An 18,732-nucleotide genomic window follows, 5' to 3' on the forward strand; every position below is an offset into this window, starting at 1 on the left:
GGGATGGGTGTGTGTGTGTGGGGGGGGGGATGGGTGTGTGTGTGGGGGGGGGGATGGGTGTGTGTGTGGGGGGGGATGGGTGTGTGTGTGGGGGGGGATGGGTGTGTGTGTGGGGGGGATGGGTGTGTGTGTGGGGGGGGATGGGTGTGTGTGTGGGGGGGGATGGGTGTGTGTGTGGGGGGGGATGTGTGTGTGTGTGTGGGGGGGGGGATGGGTGTGTGTGTGTGGGGGGGATGGGTGCGTGTGTGGGGGGGGATGGGTGCGTGTGTGGGGGGGGATGGGTGTGTGTGTGTGTGTGTGGGGGGGGATGGGTGTGTGTGTGTGTGTGGGGGGGGGGATGGGTGTGTGTGTGTGTGTGTGGGGGGGGATGGGTGTGTGTGTGTGTGGGGGGGATGGGTGTGTGTGTGTGTGTGGGGGATGGGTGTGTGTGTGTGTGGGGGGGGGATGGGTGTGTGTGTGTGTGTGGGGGGGATGGGTGTGTGTGTGTGGGGGGGATGGGTGTGTGTGTGTGTGGGGATGGGTGTGTGTGTGTGTGGGGATGGGTGTGTGTGTGTGTGTGTGTGTGTGTGTGTGTGTGTGTGGGGATGGGTGTGTGTGTGTGTGTGTGGGGATGGGTGTGTGGGGACGGGTGTGTGTGTGTGGGGACGGGTGTGTGTGTGTGGGGACGGGTGGGTGTGTGTGTGTGGGGACGGGTGGGTGTGTGTGTGGGGACGGGTGGGTGTGTGTGTGTGGGGACGGGTGGGTGTGTGTGTGGGGACGGGTGGGTGTGTGTGTGTGGGGACGGGTGGGTGTGTGTGTGTGGGGACGGGTGGGTGTGTGTGGGGACGGGTGGGTGTGTGTGTGGGGACGGGTGGGTGTGTGTGTGGGGACGGGTGGGTGTGTGTGTGTGTGGGGACGGGTGTGTGTGTGTGTGGGGACGGGTGTGTGTGTGAGTGGGGACGGGTGTGTGTGTGAGTGGGGACGGGTGTGTGTGTGTGTGGGGACGGGTGTGTGTGTGTGTGGGGACGGGTGTGTGTGTGTGTGGGGACGGGTGTGTGTGTGTGTGGGGACGGGTGTGTGTGTGTGGGGACGGGTGTGTGTGTGTGTGGGGATGGGTGTGTGTGTGTGTGGGGATGGGTGTGTGTGTGTGGGGATGGGTGTGTGTGTGTGTGTGTGTGTGTGGGGATGGGTGTGTGTGTGTGTGGGGATGGGTGTGTGTGTGTGTGTGGATGGGTGTGTGTGTGTGTGTGTGTGTGGGGATGGGTGTGTGTGTGTGTGTGTGTGGGGACGGGTGTGTGTGTGTGGGGACGGGTGTGTGTGTGTGGGGACGGGTGTGTGTGTGTGGGGACGGGTGGGTGTGTGTGTGTGTGGGGATGGGTGTGTGTGTGTGTGTGGGGATGGGTGTGTGTGTGTGTGTGTGTGGGGATGGGTGTGTGTGTGTGTGTGTGTGGGGACGGGTGTGTGTGTGTGGGGACGGGTGGGTGTGTGTGTGTGGGGATGGGTGTGTGTGTGTGTGGGGATGGGTGTGTGTGTGTGTGTGTGTGTGTGTGTGGGGATGGGTGTGTGTGTGTGTGTGGGGATGGGTGTGTGTGTGTGTGTGGGGATGGGTGTGTGTGTGTGTGTGTGTGTGGGGATGGGTGTGTGTGTGTGTGTGTGTGTGGGGACGGGTGTGTGTGTGTGGGGACGGGTGGGTGTGTGTGTGTGGGGACGGGTGTGTGTGTGTGGGGACGGGTGGGTGTGTGTGTGTGTGGGCACGGGTGGGTGTGTGTGTGTGGGGACGGGTGGGTGTGTGTGTGTGGGGACGGGTGGGTGTGTGTGTGTGGGGACGGGTGGGTGTGTGTGTGTGGGGACGGGTGGGTGTGTGTGTGGGGACGGGTGTGTGTGTGTGTGTGGGGACGGGTGTGTGTGTGTGTGGGGACGGGTGTGTGTGTGAGTGGGGACGGGTGTGTGTGTGAGTGGGGACGGGTGTGTGTGTGTGTGGGGACGGGTGTGTGTGTGTGTGGGGATGGGTGTGTGTGTGTGGGTGTGTGTGTGTGTGTGGGTGTGTGTGTGTGTGTGGGGATGGGTGTGTGTGTGTGTGGGGATGGGTGTGTGTGTGGGGATGGGTGTGTGTGTGGGGATGGGTGTGTGTGTGTGTGGGGATGGGTGTGTGTGTGTGTGGGGATGGGTGTGTGTGTGTGTGTGTGTGTGTGGGGATGGGTGTGTGTGTGTGTGTGGGGGATGGGTGTGTGTGTGTGTGTGGGGGGGATGGGTGTGTGTGTGTGGGGGGGATGGGTGTGTGTGTGTGGGGGGGATGGGTGTGTGTGTGTGTGTGGGGATGGGTGTGTGTGTGTGTGTGGGGATGGGTGTGTGTGTGTGTGTGTGTGTGTGGGGATGGGTGTGTGTGTGTGGGGATGGGTGTGTGGGGACGGGTGTGTGTGTGTGGGGACGGGTGTGTGTGTGTGGGGACGGGTGGGTGTGTGTGTGGGGACGGGTGGGTGTGTGTGTGGGGACGGGTGTGTGTGTGTGTGGGGACGGGTGTGTGTGTGAGTGGGGACGGGTGTGTGTGTGAGTGGGGACGGGTGTGTGTGTGTGTGGGGATGGGTGTGTGTGTGTGTGTGGGGACGGGTGTGTGTGTGTGTGGGGATGGGTGTGTGTGTGTGTGTGGGGACGGGTGTGTGTGTGTGGGGATGGGTGTGTGTGTGTGTGGGGATGGGTGTGTGTGTGTGTGGGGATGGGTGTGTGTGTGTGTGGGGATGGGTGTGTGTGTGTGTGGGGATGGGTGTGTGTGTGTGTGTGTGTGTGTGTGTGTGGGGATGGGTGTGTGTGTGTGTGTGTGGGGATGGGTGTGTGGGGACGGGTGTGTGTGTGTGGGGACGGGTGTGTGTGTGTGGGGACGGGTGGGTGTGTGTGTGTGGGGACGGGTGGGTGTGTGTGTGTGGGGACGGGTGGGTGTGTGTGTGTGGGGACGGGTGGGTGTGTGTGTGTGGGGACGGGTGGGTGTGTGTGTGGGGACGGGTGGGTGTGTGTGTGGGGACGGGTGGGTGTGTGTGTGTGTGGGGACGGGTGTGTGTGTGTGTGGGGACGGGTGTGTGTGTGTGTGGGGACGGGTGTGTGTGTGAGTGGGGACGGGTGTGTGTGTGTGTGGGGACGGGTGTGTGTGTGTGTGGGGACGGGTGTGTGTGTGTGTGGGGACGGGTGTGTGTGTGTGTGGGGATGGGTGTGTGTGTGTGTGTGGGGACGGGTGTGTGTGTGTGGGGATGGGTGTGTGTGTGTGTGGGGATGGGTGTGTGTGTGTGGGGATGGGTGTGTGTGTGTGTGGGGATGGGTGTGTGTGTGTGTGGGGATGGGTGTGTGTGTGTGTGGGGATGGGTGTGTGTGTGTGTGGGGATGGGTGTGTGTGTGTGTGTGTGTGTGTGTGTGTGTGGGGATGGGTGTGTGTGTGTGTGTGGGGATGGGTGTGTGTGTGTGTGTGTGTGGGGATGGGTGTGTGTGTGTGTGTGTGTGGGGACGGGTGGGTGTGTGTGTGGGGACGGGTGGGTGTGTGTGTGGGGACGGGTGGGTGTGTGTGTGTGTGGGGACGGGTGGGTGTGTGTGTGGGGACGGGTGTGTGTGTGAGTGGGGACGGGTGTGTGTGTGAGTGGGGACGGGTGTGTGTGTGTGTGGGGACGGGTGTGTGTGTGTGTGGGGACGGGTGTGTGTGTGTGTGGGGATGGGTGTGTGTGTGTGTGTGGGGACGGGTGTGTGTGTGTGGGGATGGGTGTGTGTGTGTGTGGGGATGGGTGTGTGTGTGTGTGGGGATGGGTGTGTGTGTGTGTGGGGATGGGTGTGTGTGTGTGTGTGTGTGTGTGTGTGTGTGGGGATGGGTGTGTGTGTGTGTGTGGGGATGGGTGTGTGTGTGTGTGTGTGTGTGGGGATGGGTGTGTGTGTGTGTGTGTGTGGGGATGGGTGTGTGTGTGTGTGTGTGTGGGGACGGGTGTGTGTGTGTGGGGACGGGTGTGTGTGTGTGGGGACGGGTGGGTGTGTGTGTGTGGGGACGGGTGGGTGTGTGTGGGGACGGGTGGGTGTGTGTGTGTGGGGACGGGTGGGTGTGTGTGTGTGGGGACGGGTGGGTGTGTGTGTGTGCGGACGGGTGGGTGTGTGTGTGTGGGGACGGGTGGGTGTGTGTGTGTGGGGACGGGTGGGTGTGTGTGTGGGGACGGGTGTGTGTGTGTGTGTGGGGACGGGTGTGTGTGTGTGTGGGGACGGGTGTGTGTGTGAGTGGGGACGGGTGTGTGTGTGAGTGGGGACGGGTGTGTGTGTGTGTGGGGACGGGTGTGTGTGTGTGTGGGGATGGGTGTGTGTGTGTGGGTGTGTGTGTGTGTGTGGGTGTGTGTGTGTGTGTGGGGATGGGTGTGTGTGTGTGTGTGGGGATGGGTGTGTGTGTGGGGATGGGTGTGTGTGTGGGGATGGGTGTGTGTGTGTGTGGGGATGGGTGTGTGTGTGGGGATGTGTGTGTGTGTGTGTGTGGGGATGGGTGTGTGTGTGGGGATGGGTGTGTGTGTGGGGATGGGTGTGTGTGTGGGGATGGGTGTGTGTGTGGGGATGGGTGTGTGTGTGTGTGGGGATGGGTGTGTGTGTGTGTGGGGATGGGTGTTGTGTGTGTGTGGGGATGGGTGTGTGTGTGTGGGGATGAGTGTGTGTGTGTGTGGGGATGAGTGTGTGTGTGTGTGTGGGGATGGGTGTGTGTGTGTGTGTGGGGATGGGTGTGTGGGTGTGTGTGTGTGTGTGTGTGTGGGGATGGGTGTGTGTGTGTGTGGGGATGGGTGTGTGTGTGTGTGTGGGGATGGGTGTGTGTGTGTGTGTGGGGGATGGGTGTGTGTGTGTGTGTGGGGGGGATGGGTGTGTGTGTGTGGGGGGGATGGGTGTGTGTGGGGATGGGTGTGTGTGTGTGTGTGTGTGTGTGTGTGTGGGGATGGGTGTGTGTGTGTGTGTGTGTGGGGATGGGTGTGTGGGGACGGGTGTGTGTGTGTGGGGACGGGTGTGTGTGTGTGGGGACGGGTGGGTGTGTGTGTGTGGGGACGGGTGGGTGTGTGTGTGTGGGGACGGGTGGGTGTGTGTGTGTGGGGACGGGTGTGTGTGTGTGGGGACGGGTGGGTGTGTGTGTGGGGACGGGTGGGTGTGTGTGTGGGGACGGGTGTGTGTGTGTGTGGGGACGGGTGTGTGTGTGAGTGGGGACGGGTGTGTGTGTGAGTGGGGACGGGTGTGTGTGTGTGTGGGGATGGGTGTGTGTGTGTGTGTGGGGACGGGTGTGTGTGTGTGTGGGGATGGGTGTGTGTGTGTGTGTGGGGACGGGTGTGTGTGTGTGGGGATGGGTGTGTGTGTGTGTGGGGATGGGTGTGTGTGTGTGTGGGGATGGGTGTGTGTGTGTGTGTGTGGGGATGGGTGTGTGTGTGTGTGGGGATGGGTGTGTGTGTGTGTGTGGGGATGGGTGTGTGTGTGTGTGTGGGGATGGGTGTGTGTGTGTGTGTGGGGATGGGTGTGTGTGTGTGTGTGGGGATGGGTGTGTGTGTGTGTGTGGGGATGGGTGTGTGTGTGTGTGGGGATGGGTGGGTGTGTGTGTGTGGGGATGGGTGGGTGTGTGTGTGTGTGTGTGTGTGGGGATTGGTGTGTGTGTGTGTGTGGGGATTGGTGTGTGTGTGTGTGTGTGTGTGTGTGGGGATGGGTGTGTGTGTGTGTGTGGGGATGGGTGTGTGTGTGTGGGGATGGGTGTGTGTGGGGATGGGTGTGTGTGTGTGTGTGGGGATGGGTGTGTGTGTGGGGATGGGTGTGTGTGTGGGGATGGGTGTGTGTGTGTGTGTGTGTGTGTGGGGATTGGTGTGTGTGTGTGTGTGGGGATTGGTGTGTGTGTGTGTGTGTGTGTGTGGGGATGGGTGTGTGTGTGTGTGTGGGGATGGGTGTGTGTGTGTGGGGATGGGTGTGTGTGTGTGTGTGGGGATGGGTGTGTGTGTGGGGATGGGTGTGTGTGTGGGGATGGGTGTGTGTGTGTGTGTGGGGATGGGTGTGTGTGTGTGTGTGGGGATGGGTGTGTGTGTGTGGGGATGGGTGTGTGTGTGTGGGGATGGGTGTGTGTGTGTGTGTGGGGATGGGTGTGTGTGTGTGTGTGGGGATGGGTGTGTGTGTGTGTGTGGGGATGGGTGTGTGTGTGTGTGTGGGGATGGGTGTGTGTGTGTGTGTGGGGATGGGTGTGTGTGTGTGTGTGGGATGGGTGTGTGTGTGTGTGGGGATGGGTGTGTGTGTGTGTGTGGGGATGGGTGTGTGTGTGTGTGTGGGGATGGGTGTGTGTGTGTGGGGATGGGTGTGTGTGTGTGTGGGGATGGGTGTGTGTGTGTGTGTGGGGATGGGGGTGTGTGTGTGTGTGGGGATGGGGGTGTGTGTGTGTGTGGGGATGGGGGTGTGTGTGTGTGTGGGGATGGGTGTGTGTGTGTGGGGATGGGTGTGTGTGTGTGGGGATGGGTGTGTGTGTGTGGGGATGGGTGTGTGTGTGTGGGGATGGGTGTGTGTGTGTGGGGATGGGTGTGTGTGTGTGGGGATGGGTGTGTGTGTGTGTGGGGATGGGTGTGTGTGTGTGTGTGTGTGGGGATGTGTGTGTGTGTGGGGATGTGTGTGTGTGTGGGGACGGGTGTGTGTGTGTGGGGATGTGTGTGTGTGTGGGGACGGGTGTGTGTGTGTGTGTGTGGGGATGTGTGTGTGTGTGGGGACGGGTGTGTGTGTGTGTGTGTGGGGACGGGTGTGTGTGTGGGGACGGGTGTGTGTGTGTGGGGACGGGTGTGTGTGTGTGGGGACGGGTGTGTGTGTGTGGGGACGGGTGTGTGTGTGTGGGGACGGGTGTGTGTGTGTGGGGATGGGTGTGTGTGTGTGTGGGGATGGGTGTGTGTGTGTGTGGGGATGTGTGTGTGTGTGTGTGGGGATGTGTGTGTGTGTGGGGACGGGTGTGTGTGTGTGGGGACGGGTGTGTGTGTGTGGGGACGGGTGTGTGTGTGTGTGGACGGGTGTGTGTGTGTGTGTGTGTGTGTGTGGGGATGGGGGTGTGTGTGTGTGTGGGGATGGGGGTGTGTGTGGGGATGGGGGTGTGTGTGTGTGTGGGGATGGGTGTATGTGTGTGGGGATGGGTGTGTGGGGATGGGTGTGTGTGTGTGGGGATGGGTGTGTGTGTGTGGGGACGGGTGTGTGTGTGTGGGGACGGGTGTGTGTGTGTGTGGGGATGTGTGTGTGTGTGGGGACGGGTGTGTGTGTGTGTGTGGGGACGGGTGTGTGTGTGGGGACGGGTGTGTGTGTGTGTGGGGACGGGTGTGTGTGTGTGGGGACGGGTGTGTGTGTGTGTGGGGATGTGTGTGTGTGTGGGGATGTGTGTGTGTGGGGACGGGTGTGTGTGTGTGGGGACGGGTGTGTGTGTGTGGGGACGGGTGTGTGTGTGTGGGGACGGGTGTGTGTGTGTGGGGACGGGTGTGTGTGTGTGTGGGGATGGGTGGGTGTGTGTGTGTGTGGGGATGTGTGTGTGTGTGGGGATGTGTGTGTGTGTGGGGATGTGTGTGTGTGTGGGGATGGGTGGGTGTGTGTGTGTGTGGGGATGGGTGGGTGTGTGTGTGTGGGGATGGGTGGGTGTGTGTGTGGGGATGGGTGGGTGTGTGTGTGGGGATGGGTGGGTGTGTGTGTGTGGGGATGGGTGGGTGTGTGTGTGTGGGGATGGGTGGGTGTGTGTGTGGGGATGGGTGGGTGTGTGTGTGTGGGGATGGGTGGGTGTGTGTGTGTGGGGATGGGTGGGTGTGTGTGTGGGGATGGGTGGGTGTGTGTGTGTGGGGATGGGTGGGTGTGTGTGTGTGGGGATGGGTGGGTGTGTGTGTGTGGGGATGGGTGGGTGTGTGTGTGTGGGGATGGGTGGGTGTGTGTGTGTGGGGATGGGTGGGTGTGTGTGTGTGGGGATGGGTGGGTGTGTGTGTGTGGGGATGGGTGGGTGTGTGTGTGTGGGGATGGGTGGGTGTGTGTGTGTGGGGATGGGTGGGTGTGTGTGTGTGGGGATGGGTGGGTGTGTGTGTGTGGGGGTGGGTGTGTGTGTGTGGGGATGGGTGGGTGTGTGTGTGTGGGGATGGGTGGGTGTGTGTGTGTGGGGATGGGTGGGTGTGTGTGTGTGGGGATGGGTGGGTGTGTGTGTGTGGGGATGGGTGGGTGTGTGTGTGTGGGGATGGGTGGGTGTGTGTGTGTGGGGATGGGTGGGTGTGTGTGTGTGGGGATGGGTGGGTGTGTGTGTGTGTGTGGATGGGTGTGTGTGTGTGTGTGGGGATGGGTGTGTGTGTGTGTGTGTGGGGATGGGTGTGTGTGTGTGTGTGTGTGGGGATGGGTGTGTGTGTGTGGGGGGATGGGTGGGTGTGTGTGTTGGGGGGACGGGGGTGCTCTGTGTGGTGTTTTATCGGGGTGTGTGGGGACGGTGGGGTGGGTGTGTGGGGACGGTGGGGTGGGTGTGTGGGGACGGGGGGGTGTGGGGGTGTGTGTGGGGATGGGGGGGTGGGTGTGTGTGGATGGGGGTTGGGTGGGGACGTGGGGTGGGCGTGTGGGGCTGTGGGGACGTGGGGTGGGTGTGAGGTGACCGGGGGGGTGTGTGGGGACGGGGGGTGCTCTGTGAGGTGTTTTATCGGGTTGTGTGTGTGGGAACGGGGGTGGGTGTGTGGGGACGGGGGTGTGTGTGGGGACGGGGGTGTGTGTGGGGACGGGGGTGTGGGTGTGTGGGGACGGGTGGGTGTGTGGGGACGGGGGTGCTCTGTGAGGTGTTTTATCGGGGTGTGTGTGCTCTGTTCCAGGAGTTATCAATGTGATGGTCACCACTCCACTGTGGGTTGTAAACACCAGGCTCAAACTGCAGGGGGCAGTGCTCCGGAGTGATGACATTGAACAGACCAATTACACGGGGATTCTGGGTAAGCGCACTATCACCAACTGAGCTGGACCGGGAGTACCGGAGCCTTCAGTGCCACTCCAGGGTGGTATCTGTTTGTGATGTTGGTTAACTCCTCGTCTCCCTCCCTGGCAAGGTCAAGGGGTCAGCTATCACAATTCCATAGCTCACCATTAGCGGGCAGCACTGAGTGCTCTGGCTGTGGCCAATCCCTCATCAGGGTTTGCGGAGACCCTATATTTCCTGACCCCGTGAAGAGGCACCGGGAGAATCAGTGCTGAGGGAGTGGGCACTGTTGGAGGGTCAGTGCTGAGGGAGCAGGCACTGTTGGAGGGTCAGTACTGAGGGTGCACCACATTGTTGGAGGGTCAGTGCTGAGGGAGCACCGTATTGTCGGAGGGTCAGTGCTGAGGGAGCGGGCACTGTCGGAGGGTCAGTGCTGAGGGAGCGGGCACTGTCGGAGGGTCAGTGCTGAGGGAGCGGGCACTGTCGGAGGGTCAGTGCTGAGGGAGCGGGCACTGTCAGAGGGTCAGTGCTGAGGGAGCGGGCACTGTCAGAGGGTCAGTGCTGAGGGAGCGGGCACTGTCAGAGGGTCAGTGCTGAGGGAGCGGGCACTGTCAGAGGGTCAGTGCTGAGGGAGCGGGCACTGTCGGAGGGTCAGTGCTGAGGGAGCGGGCACTGTCGGAGGGTCAGTGCTGAGGGAGCGGGCACTGTCGGAGGGTCAGTGCTGAGGGAGCGGGCACTGTCGGAGGGTCAGTGCTGAGGGAGCGGGCACTGTCGGAGGGTCAGTGCTGAGGGAGCGGGCACTGTCGGAGGGTCAGTGCTGAGGGAGCGGGCACTGTCGGAGGGTCAGTGCTGAGGGAGCGGGCACTGTCGGAGGGTCAGTGCTGAGGGAGCGGGCACTGTCGGAGGGTCAGTGCTGAGGGAGCGGGCACTGTCGGAGGGTCAGTGCTGAGGGAGCGGGCACTGTCGGAGGGTCAGTGCTGAGGGAGCGGGCACTGTCGGAGGGTCAGTGCTGAGGGAGTGCCGCACTGTCGGAGGGTCAGTGCTGAGGGAGCGGGCACTGTCGGAGGGTCAGTGCTGAGGGAGCGGGCACTGTCGGAGGGTCAGTGCTGAGGGAGCGGGCACTGTCGGAGGGTCAGTGCTGAGGGAGCAGGCACTGTCGGAGGGTCAGTGCTGAGGGAGTGCTGTATTGTGAGAGGGTCAGTGCTGAGGGGCCCCCAGCCCCCAAACTCTCTCTGATGAGGGGGCACGTCTTCCATTTTCCACAGGGGCTGTTCCAGCTCCTGAGTGTTTCCGGAATGTTCTCTGTTACCGGTTTGTTGGTTGACCTCTGGTGTCGGGGCGATCTCCTGTTGGACTGGGCAGTCTGAGTTGCTCTCTGACCCTCTCGGTGTTGCCGTGCCGACCCAGTGCCGTGACCATCCCACACCCCAGTTCCGTGGTTTCCAACACAGTGTTCCTCTATGCTCTGTTGCAGATGCCGTTGGCCGAATCGTGAGGGAGGAGGGCATCTTGGCTCTGTGGAGCAGCACCTTCCCTTCCCTCCTCCTCGTCTTTAACCCCGCCATCCAGTTCATGTTCTACGAGGGGCTTAAGCGCCAACTGAGGAGGGGCCGCACTGAGGTAAGGAGTTTCGGGCCTACCCTCCATTAACACGGAGGAGCCAGATCCTGCTCTGATGGGATTTCGGGGCAGACAGTAGGTAACGGCCCTCAACTGGTTATTGGAGAGACCCAAACACCTTGGGAAAATGGGTTCAAATCCTGCCACAGGGGATAGAATTTAAATTCAATTAATAAAATCTCCAAAATCAAGCTCACATCAGTTTGGTTAACTGTGCAACTTCCACCCAGTGTATTAAAAACCAAATGATTCCATAATGTCTTTCAAGGAAGGAAATCTGTGGTTCTGGGCCTACATGGGACTCAAGACCCCAATGTGGTTGACTCTTAATTGCCCTCTGGAATGACCAGGCAAATCTCTTCAAAGTGCAATTAGGGACGGGCAACACGCTGGATCAAATTTAACAGCTCCATGCCTGCAGGAGATTCCGGACTCTGCTGGTGATCCAGGGAATTGGTTGAGAGACGGGCAGTCAGTGAGAGATGGATTGGACTCTGCTCTGATGCTGTCTCCCCACCCACCCACTCACTGAACAAACGATTGACTGATTGATTGATTGTCACATGTACCTAAATGCAGTGAGAGAAGCTTTGTTTTGTGAGCACGAATGGCAGATCATAACAAATATGGTCGTAGTGATCGTAGGGCACTTAGACTGAGTGAGACATACAAGGTCACACTGCACAACATGTGGGCAAAGCAAGATCACCGTTAACAAGATCCCCATTATGTGAATTTACAGACATCCATTCAGCAGTCTGATAACAGCGAGGAGGAAGCTGTTCCTGAACCTGTTGCTGAACCTGTTGGAGCGTGTGTTCAAGCTTCTGTATCTTATGCCTGACGGAAGAGGCTGTGGGAGAGCATTACCGGGGTGGGAGAGGGCTATGATGATGTGAGAAGTGTAAATGGAGTCCATGGATGGGAAGGTTGGTTTCCGTGATGGTCTAGGCTGTGCACACAACCTTCGATAGTTTCTTCCGGTCCTGGGCAGAGTGGTTGCCGTACCAGGCTGCTATGCACCCGGGCAGTATGCTTTCTACAGTTTCTGGAGAAGTTGGTGAGGGTCCTTATGGACGTGCCAGATTTCCCAAGCTCTCTGAGGAAGAACAGGCATTGTTGTGCCTTCTTGGTCATCGCATCTAAGTGGGAAGTCAAGACAGGTTGTCGGTTATCATCACTCCTAGGAACTTGATACTCTCAATCCATTTCAAAAGGGGCTATTTACCGGGGAGAAAGTCAATGAAAAAATATTGACGCGATTATCCCAGATTTAGGCTTATCCTGGTTGTACACAGTCTGAAATGGAATGGCCTCTGCCGGATGGGCACCTTAGGGCCAGAGCTGCCAAAGCCTGAACACTAGGCCCGGGAACAGCCTCGGGTGGAGGGGTTGGAGCCCAGTGACCCTGGGGATGAGGTTAGACCCAGAGAGTGTCTGATGGTTGGATTGGGGTCAGGATCATGGCGTGAGGCCTGCGGTTGGAGGTTTGGCCCAGACACGATGTGAGTCCTGAGTCCGGGATCTTGTCTGCTGAAGCCAGAGGGTTTGTTTTGAGTTTGGTTTTGTCACACGGAGGGTGGCCGTATTTCAGGATGTTTCTGTCTCCATCTGTTTTCCCAGCTTTCCGCGCTTGAGGTCTTCATTATCGGAGCAATCGCCAAGGCAATTGCCACAACAGTGACATACCCCCTCCAGACGGTGCAGTCCTTGCTGAGGGTAAGTTGGAGAATATTTCCTGATTGGAAATGGCTGGTTTCCCTCAGCCTTTCCTTTTCCCTGTCATGGTTGAGGCAGTAACCCAGAGAATATTCTAGAAGCAGCAGCTGTTCATGGTGGCCACCCAACCATGTGATGTCATGCCACCACTGCCGGATTCCTGGTCACGTGATCTCCTCACTGGCAGTCCCGGGTAGTCCGGCCTACCCTCAGGCATGGAACCGGAGAGTTCTGGAACTTCTTTGCCTCAGTGCCATTCGGCAAGGGATTGGTCAGCAGCGACCCAAGAGATCACTTTCAGGTCAAAGGTCATGGGTTCAGGCCCCACTCCAGGGACCTGAACACACAACCTGGGCCACAACCCCGAATCTGGGACTGACAGAGTGCTGCGTTGTCACAGGAGTCTGAGTAAGGCTCATCCACTGGCCTCAGCTGGAGGGGGGAGTATCCCTGGGCCTCTACCTGCAGAAGGTTGTTGCGAGGACGGGAGGAGGGGTTTTCCCGGGTTTGCTTTGTTTGTGGGATCTTGCTCTGCTCATTGACCACTGTGATGTCGGGAAACATCGCAGCCGACAAAGTCCCAGGAGTGTCCTGGGAAAAGCTGTGTGGACAGACTGGGGTATATTGCTCCGATCCCAGTGAATACAGATCTCCTCCTGTTGGGTATTGACCCAGGGCTGGCCTCAGTTGTGAGGCCTTCTGTTCTTCAATAGTCGACCGAGGATTCGCCGTCAATGCTCATGTCTGTGAAAGGGGGCCCACTGTTGTGGCCCAGTGCCTGTGGGGAAATAGCAGGGGCTTTGCCCTCCTGTGGTAAATCCGGTTTGTCTTTTTCTCCCCCACCCCCTCCACCCCTCCCCAGTTTGGCCAACAGAAGAGGGATTCAGAGGGGAGGATTGTGGGAAGCCTCCGAAGAGTGGTCTACATCTTGAGACAGAGAGTGAGGTGAGTTGGGGCCTAGTTGAGTTGGCTCTTAGCTCTTTAGAACACAGCTCACTGGCTAACAGAAAAAAATGTCACAAACAAACCGGTCCAGAGGGTCTTCAAACAGATTCATGGAATGATATCAAGAATTAGGAATCATAGAATGAAACAGTACAGAGTAGGCCCAACGGCCCATCGGGTCTGTACCGTCACTAACTACCAGTAACGGCCTGCTATTTCCTGCAGACATCCCATATCCCTGAATGTTACGATATTTGAAGTGCTCATCCAAACATTTTTGAAAGGTAAGGGTTCCTACCTCCACCACCTCCCCAGGCAGTACATTCCAGATTCGCACCACCCTCTGAGTGAAAAAGATTTTTCACCAAATTCCCTCTGAGTCTCCTGCCCCTTATCCTAAATCTATACCCCCTCGTGATTGACCCCTCAACTAAGGGGAACAGCTGCTCCCTACCCACCCCGTCCATCACCACCCCCATAACCTTATACACCTCAATCGTGTCCCCTCCTCAGTCTTTTCTGCTCTAAAGAAAACATTCCAAGCCTGACTAGTCTGTCATTGTAGCTCAACAACTCCGTCCCAGATAATGTCCCCGTGAACCACCTCTGTGTACCCCCTGTAGTGTTGTCACATCCTTCCTGCAGTGAGGTGACCAGAACTGCACAGAGTACTCCAGCTGGGGCCTGAGCAACGCTCTGTGCAACTCCAACATTACCTCCTTGCCCTTCTACTCTATGCCACGGCTAATGAAAGCAAGTGTCCCATAGACCTTTGTAACTATCCTTTTTACATGCTCTGCTGACTTCAGGGATCTGTGAATAATTACCTCAAGATCCCTCAGTTTCTCTGAGACACCCACTGTCTGGCCATTTATTAAATACAGTCGCGCCTCGACATACGAACGACCCCGTTCACGGACAAATTGGTTTACGAACAGGATTGTACGTAAAATTTTGCTTCAACGTACGTACGAAATTCAAGGTACGAACGCAAAAAGCCCCGTGTCCGACCGCGTGGTTTCATTGCTCTGCTTTGCTACGCGCTTGTTGAACACAAAAGCTCTCAGGCCCCGCGTGATCTCATTCAGTCCGTCTTTGGCGCGTGCGCGGTGAACAGCATTTATTATTACATCCAAGCATTCTTACGCTATCCGAACAATGGGAAAAATTGATTCAGTTCGGGTCCCGGAATGTATTAAGTTCGTAAGTCGAGGTGCGACTGTACTCCCTTCCCTTGTTTCTTCTTCCAAAGTGCATCACCCTGCACTTATCGGGGGTTAAGTACCGTCTACCCATCAGACCAACCTATCTATATCTTCCTGTAACCTAAAGCCATCTTCACTATTAACTACTACACCATCTGAAAATTAGCTCAACATTTCCCCTATATTTTCATCCATATCATTTGTGTATATGACAAACAGTAACGGTGCCAGTGCTGATCCACGTGGTACACTGTGGGACACCGGCCTCCAGTCACTCAAACTGCCTTCTACCACTACCCTCTGTATCCTAATGCTAAGCCAGGTTCTGACCCATCTCACCACGTTTCATAGTTAAGACCATAAGACATAGGAGTGGAAGTGAGGCCATTCAGCCCATCGAGTCCACTCCGCCATCCAATCATGGCTGATGGTCATTTCAATGCCACTTACCCACACTCTCCCCGTATCCCTTAATTCCTTAATTACAAGATTAAGAATTTAGCAATCTCGGAGGTTCTTTGAAAATGGAGTCACAGGTAGAGAGGATAGTGAAGAAGGCATTTGGTATGCTTTCCTTTATTGGTTGGAGCATTGAGTATACGAGTTGGGAGGTCATGTTGAGCCTGGACAAGACATTGGTTCAGTCACTTTTGCAAAATGGCATACTATTCTGGTCTCCCTGCTGTTGTGAAACTTGAAAGGGTTCAGAAAAGATTCATAAGGATGTTGCCAGGGTTGGAAGTTTTGAGTTGGAGGGAGATGTTGAATAGGCTGGGGCTGTTTTCCCTGGAATATCGGAGGCTGAGGGGTGACCTTATAGAGATTTATAAAATCATTGGGGGGCATGGATAGGATAAATAGACAACGTCTTTTCCCTGGGGTGGGGGAGTCCAGAACTAGAGGGCATAGGTTTAGGGTGAGAGGGGAAAGATATAAAAGGGACTTAGGGGCAACTTTTCCATGCAGAGGGTGGTACGTGAATGGAATGAGCTGCCAGAGGAAGTGGTAGAGGCTGGTACAATTGCAACATTTAAGAGGCATCTGAATGGGTATATGAATAGAAAGGGTTTGGAGGGATATGGGCCAAATAGTGACAATTGGGACTAGATTAATTTAGGATATCTGGTCGGTATGGACGGGTTGGACCGAAATGTCTGCTGTCCATCTCTATGACTCTGTAACTTTCCCTGAATACCATTCGCTGTAACCTTCTCAGTCAGTCTCCCATGAGGGATCTTGTCAAAAGCTCTGCTAATCTCCAAATAACCTACATCAGCTGAACTTCCCTCATCCACACACATTTTTGAAAAATTCTACTAAATCTGTTAGGCATAACCTCCCTCTGCCAAAGCCATGCTCAATATCCCTAATTAACCCATGCCCTTCCAAGTGAAGATTAATTCTCTGCATCAGTAGTTTCCCTACCATACAGTCAGAGAGATGTACAGCACGGAAACAGACCCTTCGGTCCAACCCGTCCATGCCGACCAGATATCCGAACCCAATGTAGTCCCACCTGCCAGCACCCGGCCCATATCCCTCCAAACCCTTCCTATTCATATACCCATCCAGATGCCTTTTAAATGTTGTAATTATACCATCCTCCACCACTCCCTCTGGCAGCTCATTCTCTCTTTTAAAACTGCTGTTGTTTTGACTTTTTTTCTCTCCAAAGCTCCAAAACAATGCAACAGCATATAAAACAGTAATTGCTGCTCCTGGAATTCGAGGAAATCACCTCCAACACCTAAAATGCCTCAATAAAAGGAGCAACTGTTACAGCCAGAAATTTTTCCCATCCTCCATCGTGGGTTACCCAGAATCCTAAGCCACTGACATGAGGTTTTCCAATGGGTTTACCTTGTGCAAAGAGTTTCAGACAATGAGAGAATAGGCAAGTTCTTTAGCTCCTGAGGAAATTTGTCCAGACTCAACTGGGTTCAAATCCGAGATCTATATATTCCCAGCCACAATGGGTTATCTATCCTTTTTCTGAAAGTGTTGCTGTCTGCCTCCATGTAAACCACTTGTTCATACACTTCCACTCAGAATTGAATTGAATTAGTTTTATTGTCACATGTACTCAGGTGAGTTCAGTGAAACGTTTACAAGGTGCCACCTTAGGTACAAAGGTACTTGGGCACAGATTTGTCAGTACAAGTTCCTTCGGGGGAAAAAAATTAGAAAAATAAAGAAATAATAAGTCCAACATTACAGATTGTCGGAGTAAAAAAACAGAGAAATGAAACAATTCAGAATAACCGTCCTTCCAACGGCCAGTATCTTTAGTTTTACCGAGTGTTCTTTCACTGCCTCGTCAACGATAAACTGAATTAATCCCATAAAGTTGCCACCCAAGTTGATAAGGTTGTTAAGAAGGCGTATGGTGTGTTTGATTAGCCGAGGGATTGAGTTTAAGAGCTGCAAGGTTATGCTGCAGCTCTATAGAGCCCTGGTTAGACCACACTTGGAATATTGTGTTCAGTTAGATTAGATTAGATTCCCTGCAGTGTGGAAATAAGCCCTTTTGGCCCAACAAGTCACACCGACCCTCCGAAGAGTACCCACCCATTCCCTCTGACTAATGCACCTAACACTATGGGCAATTTAGCATGGCCAATCCACCCTGACCTGCACATCTCTGGACTGTGGGAGGAAACCAGAGCACCCGGAGGAAACCCACGCAGACACGGGGAGAACGGGCAAACTCCACAAAGACAGTTGCCCAAGGCTGGAATTGAACCTGGGACCCTGGCACTGTGAGGCAGCAGTGCTAACCACTGTGCCACCGTGCCATCTCATTATAGGAAGGATGTGGAAGCTTCAGAGAGGGTGCAGAGGGGATTTCCCAGGATGCTGCCTGGACTGGAAGCATGTCTTATGAAGAAAGGTTGAGGGAGCTATGGCTTTTCTTATTGCAGTGAAGAAAGATGAGAGGTGACTTGATAGAGGGGTACAAGATGATGAGAGGTATAGATACAGTGGATAGCCAGAGACTTTTTCCCAGGGCAGAAATGGCTACCGTGAGGAGGCATAATGTTAAGATGATTGGAGGAAGGTTTGGGGGGAATATCAGAGGTAGGTGGGAGTGTGGAATGCACTGCCAGTGATGGTAGTAGAATCAGATACATTAGGAACATTTAAGCGACTCTTGGATAGGCACATGGATGATAGAAAAATGAAGGGTCTGTAGGTTAGTCTGATCTCAGAGTAGGATAAAAGATCGGCACAACATTGAGGGCCGAAGGGCCTGTACGGTGCTGTACTGTTCTATGTTCTAATATTTTGGATAACCCGTCTTTGTAACAGCCTTTGTTTGTAACCTACAATTGACTGTCCCTCCCGTCCTCTCGCTGTGATAACATTGTCTTTTATCTAAAGGAAAATCTCCTTCTTTAAAACAGGAAGCAGGGTCTCCTGGGCCTGTACAAGGGATTGGAAGCCAAGCTTCTGCAGACCGCTCTCACCTCTGCTCTCATGTTCCTCATCTACGAGAAGATTGCCGGGTTCATCTTCCGACTCATGGGAGTGAACCCTCGCGTGGGACATTAACAGGCGAAGGTACAATCTCCGGAGTGCTGTCTGCGTTAATGCTGAACTCGGCGTCTCCATCTCCCCTACCCACGTCCCCTTTCCCTCCCCCACAATGCACTGCCACCCAGGACATTGCACGTTCACAGGTCACGATGGTGAGGATGGTATTCCCTGTGCCATCCCAGTATCAATAAAGGCGATCGGTGTTGGAATGAGAAAACGTTGGTAGATATTAAAATGTGCTTTATTGAGGACGATGGCTCTCCCTCTGACTGACTGTGTACCAGTTTCTTTCCGTGGTCCATTGACGATCCAGCACTTGGAACAAGCTCTTTAGCTTCAGTGGTCCAAATGGGCACTTACCCTCCACTCAGCTACACCCTTTCCATCCCATGGGCCTGACCGAATTTACACCCATGTCCCCACAGCTTTAGACTCAGCCTCTGGATTGCTGGACCCATTTGTAAATCTGAAATATAAAGCCAGTCTGCAGAATGTGAACCAACTGTTGATGACCACTTAAAACTCAATGGATCCTGCTGTCAGAGTGTCTGCTGAGGGAGGAGGAACACGCTGACAGGAAAAAAAAACCCTGTAACATAGAGCGGTCCTGAGGACCTGGTCTGAACCCTGTCTGCAGTGGAATTTCAATTCAGTAATAATCTGGGATTGAGAGTGTAATGAAACCATTTCAGGATAAAACCATCTGGTTATGTTAGAGCCCGGGTGTCCTTGGAGAAGGAGCAGGCAGTCTCCACCAACACCCTGGAGTTGTTCAGGGAGAGGTGGGCGCCGCAGGGAGTGGAGTGCATTATT

The 18,732-nt window shown here is 55.8% G+C and overlaps 1 protein-coding gene across 1 annotated transcript in view; it reads left to right on the plus strand.

Annotated features, from left to right (window-relative positions):
* Positions 1 to 18,170, plus strand: part of LOC122546531 (peroxisomal membrane protein PMP34-like) — a 37,910-nt gene extending 19,740 nt beyond the window's left edge. Inside the window, exons 5-9 of the mRNA XM_087978343.1 lie at positions 8,793 to 8,909; positions 10,368 to 10,513; positions 12,137 to 12,232; positions 13,095 to 13,177; positions 17,787 to 18,170. Coding sequence (XP_087834469.1) covers positions 8,793 to 8,909; positions 10,368 to 10,513; positions 12,137 to 12,232; positions 13,095 to 13,177; positions 17,787 to 17,934 — 590 coding nt within the window. The 3' untranslated portion in view covers positions 17,935 to 18,170. The remainder of the gene's footprint in view (positions 1 to 8,792; positions 8,910 to 10,367; positions 10,514 to 12,136; positions 12,233 to 13,094; positions 13,178 to 17,786) is intronic.
* The last annotated feature ends 562 nt before the right edge of the window (positions 18,171 to 18,732 follow it).

Source organism: Chiloscyllium plagiosum, unplaced genomic scaffold (genome assembly GCF_037043375.1).
Source record: "Chiloscyllium plagiosum isolate Xiang-an unplaced genomic scaffold, Cpla_swu_hap1 HiC_scaffold_33, whole genome shotgun sequence".
Classification (NCBI taxonomy): Eukaryota; Metazoa; Chordata; class Chondrichthyes; order Orectolobiformes; family Hemiscylliidae; genus Chiloscyllium; species Chiloscyllium plagiosum.